The sequence below is a fragment of the Otolemur garnettii genome, unplaced genomic scaffold (assembly GCF_000181295.1).
Source record: "Otolemur garnettii isolate 467f Iridium unplaced genomic scaffold, OtoGar3 scaffold00011, whole genome shotgun sequence".
NCBI classification, from domain to species: Eukaryota; Metazoa; Chordata; class Mammalia; order Primates; family Galagidae; genus Otolemur; species Otolemur garnettii.
In genome coordinates, this window is record NW_003852406.1 from 5,204,721 (window position 1) to 5,220,303 (window position 15,583).

A 15,583-nucleotide genomic window follows, 5' to 3' on the forward strand; every position below is an offset into this window, starting at 1 on the left:
AAAAAAAAAAAAAAAAAAGTCTGATGACCTAGATGTCAGACCACACCCTACTACCAATTTGCCATCCTTTATTTCATCTCTTTGAAGAGCAATAATATCCTCAAGTGTAAACTGACTAGGATGGATTAGCTCTAGGGTCTTTAAAAAATAAAATTATATGATTGTCAGCTAGGAACCTGTAGGGAGAGAAGGTGCTATGTATAAACAGCAGTTTTTGTCCATTCCCCTAATCACTCCCTTTGCCCTATGAGTACTGTATTCACAGCAGATTCCTCAGTTGAATGAATTGAATCTACTCTTTTCATTTTAATCAGCAAGAAATTGCTAAAGGAAAGAAGAAAATTTTTAATCTTGATTTTACTATTTTAATGAAATTTTACATGAGTTACTTTGCTTTACTAAATGGAGAGGAAAATCTTCAATGATGATGACTAAAGATGAGCCTTCCCTGCTCCCATCTTACAACAAAAATTTCCAGGAAAAAATACTATGTGATAAAACAGAGCAAAATGAATCATTCCTCTCCACATCATTAATAGTGTGCAAAAGAAGCCTGTCCTGAGGATGAGGAGCTTCCTTTCTAAAGGAAAATGCATCCCTTTAGTCACGGGCTATGATGTTAACCATGGAGGATGCTCATTATCTAGTAAGGAGTTTCAGCAGATCACTAGAGACTCAGGCATCCTTTCCAGTTTCTTTTTCTTTTCTTTCTTTTTTTTCCCAGACAGTCTTGCTCTATCAGCCCAACTCTGACTAGAGTGCAGTGGTGTCATCACGGCTCTCTCTAACCTCTAACTCCTGGGCTCAAGTGATTCTCCTGCCTCAGCCTCCTGAGTAGCTGGGACTATAGGTGTGTGCCACCATGCCTGGCTAATTTGGGGGGGGGGGTTTGTAGAAACAGATCTCACTTTTGCCCACACTGGCCTCAAACTCCTGAGATCAGGCAATCTTTTACCTTGGCCTCCCAGAGCACTAGGATTACAGGCATGAGTCACTGTGCCCAGCCCCAGACATCCTTTTCTTGACATCACAGTAAAGGGCTGTGATTATAGATACACAATCTTGAAGAAGCTATAAATTTCTATGCTATATACTCAGTATCTTATTTATGTTTTCTCTGAGTAATTATAAACCCTTTGTCACCATTCCTCAGCTCTTTATGACATTTTAGTCTTTCATATTGAGAAGCTCTTTTGCAGTTGATGAAAATTAGTTCTCTAGTTCTTTATCAAATTTTTCTTAATCCAAATTCCTGTAGCTAGACTAAACAATAATATGGAAGGAAGTAGCTAAGCCTAACTGATCCTTTTCTCCTTTTTTAATCCCAGCAAATAAGACATATTCCTTATAACTACATATTAAAAATTATATCTATAGCTTCTATGGTTTGGATATGATGTGGCCCCAGCAAAACTCATGTTGAAATTTGATCTCTAGTGTGGCAGTGTTGGGAGGTGGGGGCTAGTGAGAAGAATTTGGACCATAGGGGGTGGATCCCTCATGAATGCCTTGGTGCAGTTCTCCTGCAGTGAGTTCTTTTCTTTAAAAATTACCCAGGATTCTGTAATAGCAACACAAAACAGACTAAGATAGTGGCCATCCCAAATTTTTGATATCATTCCTACTAACACAACTTAAATCTATGTTGTAGAAAAACCAGTAAGAAGTCATAAAATAGTTTATTCGACTTTTAAAAAATTCTAGGTCATTCCAGGCTTAAGTGATCTTCCAAACTCACATCTTAGTATTAGATGGTACAAGCCTAGAAGAAATGAGACTCCCTAATGTCATCATAATCAGGATTTTAGGATATTCTAACATTAGAAACTAGAATAACAGGAATGGTTGCCAAATACCAAGAATCTGTTGTTCTGACCAAAACCAGTCAGAACGGTGGTAGGAAGCAAAGAAACTGTTGTTTTCTGACCCCAAACAAAAACAGGCTTCATAGATTCTATTTCCCCAATATTAATACCAGTGGCATTCACCTCTTTATCTGCAGCTTAAATTCTTTCAAAATCTTAGTATTTGTTTAAAATCTTCACTACCCTCTTTTGGCACAAGCATCTGGTCTTCCTGTCCATGCTATTTCAGAAAACGTTTCCAGTTTTCTTTCCATAGCACCCAGCACAGGAATCGTCTCAACTTCATCATTTTTTGTCTTTCGATCCCCAGAACAGAAGTACGATTGCTCTAGAGGGCAGCCCTATAGACAAGGGATCACAGCATTCTACTTTGAAGTGTCACACACAGCACTGCAAACCAGGCACAATTACCTCTAGACAGATTATTGCAAAAACCACTTGTACCACAGGTGCACCAGGCCAGTATTAACTCCATCTGTGTTTGGGTGACAAATAAGACTTCACTAAGGAAAAAGACAGGAATAAAAAATGCTGATTTGAATTTCTAACAAAGGAGGTTTGTTTCTGCATGCCCAAGCTAACTTTTCTCCATTTAATAACCTTGTTTTTCTCTGTTTAATAGGTCTTCTTAGAAAACTGTAACTTTCCTAAACTTGTATTAATAGACAAATAGTGCTCTAGCTATAAATCTTAAAATACTCAAATTCTCATACAACAAGTTCCATTTTCTTTGGCATAGGCATTTGCCTACTTTGTATATCTATTTGACTTTTAAAAGCAAATCCTTTCATAGTTTTCTCCCTCTCAAAAACTTACATTACTGAATTTCTTTTACTGACCTATAACTGTATGACATGCTTGATAGAACAACAGCAAAATGTTTATGAGATCATAGCTTAAGTTAAGCTCAAATCTGGAAAAAAATAAAAATTTATAGCTGAACAGGTTAGACTAATTACAGAAAATAAAATATGGGTGAAGGGGGTGGCACCTGTGGCTCAAAGGAGTAGGGTGCCAGCCCCACGTGCCAGAGGTGGCAGGTTCAAACCCAGCCCTGGCCAAAAACTGCAAAAAAAAAAAAAAATGTGGGTGAAAGCATAATGAAACTCACGCACGCTTGAGCATAATGAATCCTATGTTTTGGAAGGAGCATAAATAAAGAACTCAAGACTGGAGGGAAATGAGTAACATGTACTTCTGGTTCAAGGAACAATAGATATGACTCTATTAACTAAGAGCAAGAAACTTTAGAAAATGAAGTGCTACACCCTGTTATGTGGAGGCAACAATTCAGCTGGCAGGTTAGAAATTCAGGATTATGTAGCAAAGCAGATTCCTCTATAGCTGAGCTTTACTCAGAATGTCTACCTACTGAATTTTCACTTTTCCACCATTTCTTACCAATGTGTACAAAAATATGTTCCTAATTTTAGGGGCTGGCAGACCCAAGACTTGCTGACGTGTGCCATATCAATCCATTTTTGAGCATGTTTCTTAACAAGAGAATATAATTAGAAAGCCAAGGCTGCTGCTGTCTTACCTCCATGATGGGGTTGGAGGCCAAGACCTTTTCCTCAACATTGGCCTCACTGGCAGAACCACTTACAGTTGCAAAGTATCGCATGGCATACTTAGCTGAGACTGTTTTTCCTGCCCCAGACTCTCCACTTACGATGATGGACTGATTTCTTTCATCTCTGTAAAACAAGGAAAAGTAACTGCCAGTAACTCCCACTTCCGAATGTGATTAACATCACTTCTCCCCTGTTCTCAGTGGTGAGGCATGTGAGTTTCTACTAGCTCATACATGCAACAACATGGAAAGAAACATAGAATGATATTTCCTAGTAAGAATACCTATTTGTAAACTAAGAATGAACAGAGAGGAAGAAGATATCAAGCACCAACTTAGAGCACATCACATCTAAGGATGAATCTGCCATAGAGGGTCTTTAAATTTTTTGTGTGTACACATCTCATACATACTACTTCATTCCAAGAGAATTACTTTGATATCTTACAGTACTGTTGTCAACCACCTTAGAAGAAAAAGAAGATATTCTCTGGAACCACAGCAAAGGAATTCTGAATTAAATTCTATTTAATTAAAATTACAAACTATTTACAATACTTCAAATTGTCTACTTGGTAACCATCCAGAAAGTGGTATCTTCCACAAACTCCAGCTTCTACTAAAGTATACTCATCACCAGAAAAGAAACAGTACATTTGCTGGCTGGTTTCAAACACAAGCGAAATAAGCCAGCAGGATCTGTATTCTCACAAAGTTGATGGGTGCTATTCTTTCGGTGTCCCCTCCAAAACTTATGTTGAATTTAATGGCGAGTGCGATAGGATTGGGAACTGCGGAGTATTAAGAGGTGATTAGGAGCACTCATGAATGAACTGATACCATTAGTGTGGAAGTGAGGTGGAGATCATGGGAGTGGGCTCCTGATAAGAGGATGACTTCAGCCTGACATCCTCTCTCAGTCTTGCACGCTTACTTGTCTTTTTACCATGGCATAACCCTGGCCAGATACCAGCACTATGCTCTTGAACTTTTCAGCCTCTAGAACCATTGAGCTAAATAAACTTCTGTTCTTTTTTTTTTTTTTAAGAGACACAGTCTCACTTTGTCGCCCTCTGTAGAGTGCAGTACCATCATCATAGCTCACAGCAACCTCAAACTCCTAGGCTCAAGCAATTCTCTTGCCTCAGCCTCCCTTGCAGGGGGGACTACAGGTGCCCACCACAATGCCTGGCTATTTTGTTTGTTTGTTTGGTTGCTTAGTAGGCCCAGCCCAGGTTCGAACCCACCAGCCCGGGTGCATGTGGCTGGTGCTCTAACCACTGAGCTATGGGTGCCCAGCTTAAACTTGTTCTTTATAAATTATCTAGTCTGTGGGTTTTGTTACTGCAGTCAAAAATGGACTAAGACAGTAATCCAACAGGAAAGATGCCAGTAATTAAGATTATAATACATGTGATGTATGTGATGTATGTGATGGTGCACTGAAAGAAGAAATAGGTGATCTGGGAAGGTTCCCTGTTTTCCTTTTATGACCATCAGTGATCCCATATCTATTTTGTCTACCTAGTAGGTTATTATATTTACAAAGTTTTCATTTTGTAACACATATTTTATTTTAGAGATTTTCCTTTTGAACTTTGCCCTATAAAAAAATATATTCTTGGCTTGGCTCCCACTGCACAGTGGTTACGGTGCCAGCTACATGCACTGAGGGTGGTGGGCTCGAACCCGGCCCAGGCCAGCTAAACAACATTGACAACTGCAACAACAACAAAAAATAGCCAGGTCTTGTGGCAGGCGCCTGTAGTCCTAGCTACTTGGGAGGCTGAGGCAAAAGAATTGCTTAAGTCCAAGAGTTTGACGTTGCTGTGAGCTGTGATGCCACAGCACTCTACTGAGGGCAAAAGAATGAGACTCTGTCTCAAAAAAAAAAAATATATATATATATATGTATATATTCTCTCTAGTTTATCACAGTCATATTGAATACTACACTTATCTTCCAAGACCATCACCTTGACCTGTGTAAACTTAAGCAGCATACTTTCAATTATATCCAAGTCATTAACAAGGACAGTAAGTAATGCTAGAACAAGTTAATACTTCCATCCATGTTGATGTTAACTCTCTGATAACCATCCACTGGGTATTGCCACGTACCTGATAAAGTATATGGATACCTAGGTCTAAAGTTTTAGCTTATAAGCAAATATGTTCATGTGAAACAAAATCTAGAGTTTTACTATTTTTCAGGCAAATAATCTAATTATTTCTCTCTTTATCTGATCCCTTGTTAAAAAGAGAAAATATTAAGTTAGTAAAATAAAACGCTTTCTTCCAAAGCTGCGTTTTTACTGTGGTGACTTAACAATGTGGCATCACAGAGATGCTCATCCCTCTCTCTCATTACAGAAATGCTAGTTTCTGTAAATCACTCCTGAAAATCAAGCTGCTCTACTCTCGGTCTCGCCGTAATTTCTACCTTTAATTAGTCTCAAGAAGAAAATATTTAAACTCTAAATTTGACAACAGACAATGAGTTAACAACTACAATATTTAGTTTTATTTTTGAAGTGTAAATATTTACTATAGAAAAGCATGCTGGGGTGGCGCCTGTGGCTCAATGAGTAGGGCGCTGGCCCCATATGCTGAGGGTGGCGGGTTCAAACCCACCACCCAAGTGCAACAAAAAAATAGCTGGGCATTGTGGCAGGCGCCTGTTGTAGAGCAGAGCTGGACTTTTATACCCTGTATCTCCAGATTTCTGGGCCAAGTCTATACCATGCTCCTTGTGCTTTGCTACACAGCTCTTTACCACGGTCTGCCATGGAAAAAAGTAGAGAAAAATGCTTATGTCTTCATCAAATATACAGATAACAAATGCATACCACAGAATACTGCAAATGCAAAGCTGGATCTTTAGTGAAATTGTTTCATTTCATAGATGATAAAATGAAAAAAACTCAGAAAGATCAGGAGATTTATGCTTATATAGTTAGTTATTGGTAGAAATGCAACTAGTACAGGTAAGTTTTTCACCGAAGTTAACTGCACATAAATATTTCAAGATGACTTATAAGTTGAACATAGTAAAACTGATTTATTCTATCATTCACAATGGAGAAAAATATAGCAAATTAAAGAAAACAATACTATCTGGTTTTAAGGAAACAAAACAAAAAGACCCTGATGCTATAAGAAAATTAATATTGTGATATTAACGAACAATAAGTTACAGCATAAGGAAAGATTGGAAGAATGTGAAAAAAGACTATGAGAAGAAAAATAGACACAGTAGTCCAATGAGTTCTTCTCCTCTTTAAGACAACAATACAAGTAAAATTAAGAGGCTATGCTAGGGAGGTATTTTATGAGGGCATTTTATCAAGGAACATATTTGGAAAGGAGCCATGAGCCAAGGATCTGGGTTAATGCCACTGTCACTGAACATACATCTGCTTGGGAAGAATCACTTGTGTCAGCTTTGCTTTGAGGACAGATACCTAAAACACCATTTCAACATTAAAGATCTAAAATGGAACTCCACCCCCTCCTCTCTCCCCCTATCCCAACACATTACAACTTGCTCTTCCCACCATCCTCTCCATCTAACTGAATGGCAGCTCCAACCTTCTAGGTGCTCAGAATCCTTGCTGTCATCTTCTTCTCCTCTACCTCACATAAGCAAGGCTTTGCCAGTTCTGTCTTAAAACAGGTCCAAAATCCATCTACTTCTTACCATCCCCACCAGTTTCCTCCCCAACTAAATTATTATCTCTTGCTTGGATCAATGCAATAACCTCCTAACTAGTCTACTGGCTTCTACTCTTCCCAGTACATTCTATTCTTTGTGTGTGTGTGACTTTTACTTTTAATATAATTTCAAACTTAACAGAAAATAACAAAAATAATAAAATGAATTTATTATTCAGATTCACCAATTGTTTAGCTTTTGTTATTTGCTTTATTAATCTGTTTCTCTTAGTCTAATATCATCTGAAACATTTAAGAGTAGGCTGCAGACATGATGACTCTGACATCTTTTAAAGTATAATTCCTAAGAACAGAGACATACTCTTACAGAGCCATGATGATCAAAAACAGGAAATATAACAATATGTAAATACCATTACTAATCAATCTATATTCTAATTTTATTGATCATCCAGCAATGTCATGCAGCAAACTGTGTTTTATTTATTTTTGTTATCATGTTTTACATCGTGGGTAGGAATTTCTGTCCATTTTGTCTAATTTGTTCATTGTAACGTTCCCATACACACAGAACAGTGCCTGGTGTTTGGATGGTGCTCGATAATCCCCTTGAGATGAATCTAATCATACTTTCTCTGAAGATGTGAGGGGCCTCTAGGAATGGTGGCAATGTGAAATACCAGGTTTCATATCTAGTGAAGATGACATCTTCATTAAGCAAAAAAAAAAAATAGCAAGAAATGATTTTGCAGAATTGACATTATGACTGTGAGCTTAAGCAGACATGGTCTATTTAACTGTTGTGATAGATTTTATGGGTGTAAAATTTTTCATATAAATGATAAATATAACATCATAGTGGACTAATGCATTTTAAAACTGCCTAAAAGAGAAAATTGAGCAAAGGAAAAAAAAAACAAATCTTCGGTTAAGAAATCACTTCGAGGCTCGGCGCCTGTGGCTCAAGCGGCTAAGGCGCCAGCCACATACACCTAAGGTGGCGGGTTCGAATCCCCAGCCTGGGCCCGCCAAACAACAATGATGGCTGCAACCAAAAAATGGCCAGGCGTTGTGGCGGGCGCCTGTAGTCCGAGCTACTTGGGAGGCTGAGGCAGGAGACTTGCTTGAGCCCAGGAGTTGGAGGTTGCTGTGAGCATGATGCCATGGCACTCTACCCAGGGGGATAGCTTGAGGCTCCGTCTCAAAAAAGAAAAAAAAAAAACTGATGCGAATTCTTTTAAGAAGTATCCTCAGAATATTAAGGTCCTATGGTTAATATTAGACACATTTTGCGGATGCTATTGAGAATCACTGATGCCCTGTCATATAAGACTAACATTAAAATTCACACTCCCCTTTAGATTTAATTCTCTAGAATACAGTCTTTTTCCCAACTTACAGTTCTCTCAGTTTTCTGGCTTTTGTCACTCACTAGCTGAGTGACATTGGGTAAATAATACCACTGAACTTTAATCTTTTCATCTGTAAAACATTACATCTGTCCTTGCCTAGTATAGATCATGTTTAAATTGCAAAGGCAGTTTTTAAAAACTATGTCCAGGCACCTGTAGCACAGTGGTTAGAGCACCAGCGCTATGCACCAGGAGTGGCAGGTTCAAAACTGGCCCAGGCCTGCTTAACAAATAAATAAATAAATAAATAAAGCATTGCTTAGAAACTACATGTCCTTTCACAAATGTGGGATTATTTTAATATTTAATAGTAATCTAAGCTATCTGAGACAAATTGGCCAAAGCTGCTTATCTACTTACAAGGTGCCATTCACTTTACTTATTCATTTATTTTTGAGACAGAGTCTCACTCTGATACCCTTGTTAGAATACTGTGGGATCATAGCTCACAGGCTCAAGCGATTCTCTGGCCTCAGCCTCCCAAGTAGCTGGGACTATAGGTGCCTGTCACAATGCATGGCTATTTTTAGAGATGGGGTCTCACTCTTGCTCTGGCTGGTCTCGAACTCCTGAGCTCAAGCAATCCACCTGCCTCGGCCTCTCAAAGTGCTAGGATTACAGGTGTGAGCCACTGTGCCCAGCCCATTCACTTTAATACTGTCACTTAGCAAAGAAGAAATTATTATATAATAAAAGCCATGAAATAGAAGAAAAAGCTTCCACTAACCTGGCCATTTGCTTGTAAGCTTCTTCAGCTACTGCAAAGATATGTGGATCCATATCACCCATGTTCTGACCACTATATGCATTAATAATATCTTCTCCATAAATAGGTAGCTGTTCATAGGGATTTATAGCTACTAGGACTATACCTGGGGGGGGGGAGGTAGACAAGAAAGAAAAAGCTATCAACAATATCCCAAAAGATACATCAAACTCAACAAAATGGGACTCAAGAGTTAAAATAAAACTTTATTTTAATTTAGTTAATATTAAACTAATAAATTGTTCAAGGATCACAATGCACCTAAGCCTTTACCTGTGAACCTATTATATGTAGTCCTAACTAAAACATCATTTAAAAACTGGACTATGCTATTGAAAATAATGTAGCAATTTTATAAGAACTTTAAACATTTTCTTAATATTTAATCCAAAAATTCCACTCCTAGAAATTTATCCAAATGAAATAATCAGAAATGTATACTTAGGGGATTTTTTTTGCAGAGATGTTTACCATAATATTATTCCTAACAGTAAAAATGTAAACAAACAAAATATATAATACCAAGAGAGTAGGTGAATACATTCTGTTACATCCATATGATAAACTATTATGCTACCACCAAAAATCATATTTTTAAAGGTTATTAAATATCATAGGAAAACATGATACAAAACTACATTTAGACTTTTATTCCAACTTTATATGTACTTCTACCCTCTTGCACACATACACTGAAAGAATATTAGTCAACAAAATACTGGCTATTCTTTAATGGTAAATTACATGTAATTGTTTTTCCTTTTGTATACTTTTCTGTATTTCCTAAAAACATTTCAGTAGGTATATATTAATTTAATTAGGCCATTAACTCAACAAGTATTTATTCAGTTCCTACTATGTTTCTTTTCTAAGTGCCAGATTTGTAACAGTAAACAAAAAAAGACAAACCTTCCCCTAATAGAGCTTATATTCTAGTGGGAAATTCACACAACTAACAAGATAAGGGAAATATACATATGTACATATATGTATATTACATATATATATAAAATCATAGGTTATATAGTATAAGAAAAAAGGAGAAAAGAAAAGGAACATAGTAAAAAGGTGATGGAGGGGTTTATAATTTAGATTAGTCAGGCAAGACTCCACTGAAAAGGTAACATATGTACAAGAAAAAGGAAAATTGATAAAATGAAATATTCAGATAATAGAGAAGAAGAAGAGCTAATATCAACAATGTAAAGCTCTGGAAGGCTAAAGCTGGTGGATTGCTTGAGCTCACGAGATCGAGACCAGCCTGAGCAAAAGCGAGACCCCTGTCTCTACTAAAAATAGAAAAACTGAGGCAAGAGGATCGCTTGAGCCCAAGTTGGAGGTTGTTGTCAGCTGTGACACCAAAGCCCTCTACCCAGGGTGGCAGATTGAGACTCTGTCTCAAAAAAAAAAAAATGTAACTGATGCGAATTCTTTTAAGAAGAAAATGTGGCTGCTCCTTTCTAAAATAGAAGAGTACTGAAAAAATGACAAGCACTGAGTGGGTATACCAACCAAATGAATCTAAATGAAAATGAATGGAAATCTAGATCTGAGCTTCAGAGGAGAGAATGATTAAAGAAAGATTTAAGGCTTGGTCCTCGTTGCTCAGTGGTTAGGGAACCAGCCCCATACACCAGGGCTGACAGGTTCAAACCCTGCCAGAGCCTGCTAAACAACAATGAGAACTACAACCAAAAATAGCTGGGCACTGTGGCAGGTGCCTGTAGTCCCAGCTACTTGGGAGGCTGAAGCAAGAGAATCACTTAAGCTTAGGAGTTGGAAGTTACTGTGAGCTGTGACACCATGACACTCTACCAAGGGCAACATAGTGAGACTCTGTCTCAAAATAAATAAATAAGTAAATAAAGATTTAAATAGTTAGTGAGAAAAAAAAAGAATCAGAGAACATAGTGGATCAGAATAAACTGAGAAAGAGAGAAAAAGAAGTCATGAGAGAAAGCGGGGAAAGGGACACAGACTTACACACACATGCTATGCTTCAACTCTAAAGATGAAAAGCATCGTGAGTGGGCAGCTGGCAGCTAATACTGCAATAAGCAGGGGCCCAGGCAAGCAGGAACAAGCAAGAACAACTACCACAGGTTAAGCCAGGGCTGTGTTTCTAAAGTAACTGAGAAACAGACAGCACTAAACTTCCTGAGCCTGCTGCTCCTAAGGAAAGTCCTTGGACACCTGCTCTTCACGTAGTAGTTTTTGTAAGAGATGAAAACAAATGGTGAATTTAGAACTACATCTGACATATGACTTCTGTGGGAGGGAAAAAAACCAAAACAGGCCCAGTTCTTTTTATTTTGAGCAAAATTATGTAAGTTCACGAGTTTATTTAGTATAATATGCAACTTGGCTAATAAATACTGGTAAATCTTTTTGATAATTCTGAAGTGATTTTGTCTCTAATAGAAAATCTAAGCACAGCCTGATTTTCTTATGCACAATGTTTATATGGCTATGTCCATTAGACAAAAGAATTCACAGTCTACCTGACAGGAAAGCGTACTTACCACAATATGTATAAATAAGTTTGGAATCAATAAAGCGGACTCTGAGATTATGGAGCACAGCAGGCTCGTGAAGATAGCTGAGGGCTGTGAGGTCATTTTCACCAACAAGTATGTCAGGGTTTCGCAAGTGAGGCAGCTCCTTGGTCTTTGGATCTAGACGGTATTCCAAATCCTGAAAATGCACAAAATACAGCATCTAGATAAATCACAGCAAGGAACGTGAAACAGGCCTGTGCATTTTGTTTATTTCCTACTCCCAATTTGCTTCTCAGCTATTCAACATGTTCTTTTCCTGGTATATTCCAATATGACAGAAACTGGTGGAAATGCAAACAGTATGGAGAGTCTTCTTTTTCATTAAACATATTAACTTTTTTTTTTCTTTTTGAGACAGAGTCTCACTTTGTTGCCCTCGGTAGAGTGCTGTGGAATCACAGCTCACAGCAACCTCCAACTCCTGGGTTCAAGCAATTTTCCTGCCTCTGCCTCCCAAGTAGCTGGGACTACAGGTGCCCGCCACAATGCCTGGCTGTTTTTGAGTTGCAGCCTTCATTGTTATTTGGCAGGCTCAGGCTCGATTTGAACCCGCCAGCTCAGGTGTATGTGGCTGACGTCTTAGCCGCTTGTGCCACAGGCGCTGAGCCAAACATATTAACTTTTATTAATAATTTTTACTAACATACTTTGAGCAGTCATAGCCTAGACCTATTTTACCCAGTTACTGGATCATAATCTTTTAATCTTTAAATGGACTCCCCCCATCCCTATTATAACTAACAATATATGAGAGTGGTCAAGAACTTGACTCTAGGATCTGAGTTCAAATTCTGACACTGATACTTAATTTTTATGTTGTTTAGTATGTTATTTAACCCAAACACCTCATTTGTAAAATGGGTTCTCAGAGTTGTGGTGAAAATTAAATGATGCAATGCCTGGCAGGTGGTAAGTACTTAGGAACATTGAACCATGAGAGGCCCAAAAATCTCTAGAAATTATGTGTGACACTTTGTGTATATGCACGTGTGTATACATGTATATATGTGTGTACTTTGGGGGGGAAAGACAGTTCATAGTTTTCATTAGGTTTTAACAAGATACCTGCTCCCAAAAGCTAAGAAGTATTATTCACGTTAAAGTCATAGAGAATATGGCTCTATGGCAAAGTCAAACATGGAAATTGTCACTCAACTATGTATTAAGGGCCAATAACATAGGACAAGTGAAAAGAAGGGGAAAATGCACCCTCACGATTTCTCTGACTGTTTATTAGGATATAATGTCATTCCCCAAGGCTGACCACTGGCCCTGTCAATACATAACTGCCTGTTCTCCTGCTGTCCCCAGCTGAGTGCTTTAAATTCTCCTCACTACATTCTCCATTTTGGCTCATGTACAATGTTTATTCCCTAATAACATGAAAACATAGTGTTAGATCTGTGTAACAGTGAGCTCCAAGGCATGTGGCATCTTTAGAAATGCTCAAAATTTTTGTGACTTAATTGGTAGTGTAGTTCATCATAGGTATTATCCAGAAGACTCTAGAATCACAGGAAAGCAACCCAGAACTCTCTTTCTAGTCTTCCTTAGTATACGGGGTTGTTAGGTGGTGAGTGTCAGAAGGGGCTGGAATTGAGATATTGGGAGACATTAATGTGCAGGAAGATCACCTAGAACATCTTCATGGAAATTTCCTTCTTGGCTTGAAATAAATATAACTTGCTCCTCTGAAATGAATAGAAACCACCAAATAAATGTACTCTTCTAGTATTACAAAAGCCATGTTTTCGCTATTTTATTCTAGGACCCTAAGTGAGTATAGTTTGAAAAAGGAAAATAATTCTTGGATAGTTGGGGAATTTTATAATGTTTATCTTTTATTAAACAAATCATTCTATTTCTGGATTTTTTAAGAATTAATAAAATTAAACATCAACATTGTACACTGGTACATTTGTTTCTTATAGAGGTATGGATTAGCAATTCTGAAATAATCTTACATATGTAACAAGTAAGTAATCTCTCACCTATATATCTGTCTAACAAGGGTACAAGTGAACTTTTCTAGAACTAGAATATAAATGTTTTGACACAATGACTAAGCAAATGACATGAAATCTATGTTAACCAGCTTGATGAAAGTATTTCAAATTGTATATGAAAACACTACACTGTACCCCATGTTTGCATTAATGTATACAGTTATCATTTAATAAAAAAAAAATAATAAAGTAAGTAATCTATGGCAGATAATGAAATCTAAAGAAAAGAAGTACTTCAAAGGTGACCGTAGTGAGAGTCAGCAACAAGGTACATAGCACACTTTCTAGGATGAGTTCGCAAACTTAATTATCCATCCTTGTGCGCGTGTGTGTATTTTGTTTCTTTCCTAGCTCTGTATGCAAAGAGAGCCTAGAAGCAGTGTCATTCCAACAGCAATGAACACATCTAGAACTCAGATTATGGTAGCTAAATACCAACCTCCAATAAAAGGTATCGGGCAAGGGCAGGGAAAATATAAGTATTTTGTTGTACCAGAAAGTAAGAAAGTGCTATATTAAAAAAAGAAAAGTAAATAAGAAAAGGATGGGGAACTGTGAAAAAGGCAAAGGAACTAATCTACGAGAGCACTCAATGATCAAAACTAGAATAATGTGAGTGATAAAATAAATGATAATAATAAAAAATAAAAGAAATACCCATAAACCCATAATAAATTACTGAATTAGTAAATAAATGAGGAAGAAAGTGGCAATATTTTCCTATAAAGGAATTCCAATTAATAAATGTAGAAGGGGGGGATGAGGTATAAAAATTATCTATGGGGTATAATGTCTATTACCGGGATTAGCAGGTATACCAAAAGCCCAGACTCCACCATTATGCAACACGCACATGTAACATAATTCAACTTGCATCTCCTAAATCTAAATAAATTTATTTATTTTAAAATAAAAATAAGTAAGTGAATGGATGAGCAATAAATGAATGAATATGGAAGGAAGGAAGGGAATGAAAAGTCACCACTAGAATATTGTAGTGATACTTGCTAACAGGCAATGAATACTAAAATTAGTAGGCAAAGTTCAAAGATAAACAAGATATATACATGGCCTCAAAGTCCCCCCTCCAAACAGTGATATTCATGTAGTTACAAAGGGAAAAATAGTAACTTTACAGTGCATAACATGGCAAACATCACCTTAACCCACTGATCATGGCTAATATTACCAGTAATGAGATATACTGACATTGTACACCCTTTAACATGTTGCATCGAAATGATCACATCACTTCTATGACACTCTTCCCAAAAAGTGATAACCTAATCATGAGGAAAGAGCATGATGGGACTTTCTACAGAACACCTGAACAATACTTTTCAAAATGGTCATGGTTATGAAAGACTGAGAAACTGCCACAACTGGAAGAGACTAAGGACAATCAAAACGCAACCTATAACCAGGAGTTGAAGTGAAAAGAGGCATCAGTAGAAAAACTAGTGAAATCCAGCTCAGCGCCCCTAGCACAGTGGTTACGGTGCTAGCCACATACACCGAGGGTGGCGGGTTCGAACCGGGCGTGGGCCAGCTAAAAGAAAAAAATGACAACTGCAACAAAAAATAACCAGACGTTGTGGTGGGCGCCGATAGTCCCAGCTACTTGGGAGGCTGAGGTAAGAGAATTGCTTAAGCCAAGAGTTTCAGGTTGCTATGAGTTGTGACACCATGGCACTCTACCAAGGGCAACACAGTGAGACTGTGTCTCAA

General features: G+C 37.7%; 1 protein-coding gene across 7 annotated transcripts in view; it reads right to left on the minus strand.

Annotated features, from left to right (window-relative positions):
- Positions 1 to 15,583, minus strand: part of MYO5A (myosin VA) — a 126,861-nt gene that overhangs the window by 108,088 nt on the left and 3,190 nt on the right. For all 7 annotated transcript variants that reach the window (XM_012801968.2, XM_023510112.1, XM_023510111.1 and 4 more), the window contains exons 2-4: positions 11,814 to 11,985; positions 9,253 to 9,397; positions 3,406 to 3,562 (exon numbers count right to left, since the gene is read on the minus strand). In XM_012801968.2, the coding sequence (XP_012657422.1) occupies positions 3,406 to 3,562; positions 9,253 to 9,314 (219 nt within the window). In that variant the 5' untranslated portion in view covers positions 9,315 to 9,397; positions 11,814 to 11,985. The remainder of the gene's footprint in view (positions 1 to 3,405; positions 3,563 to 9,252; positions 9,398 to 11,813; positions 11,986 to 15,583) is intronic.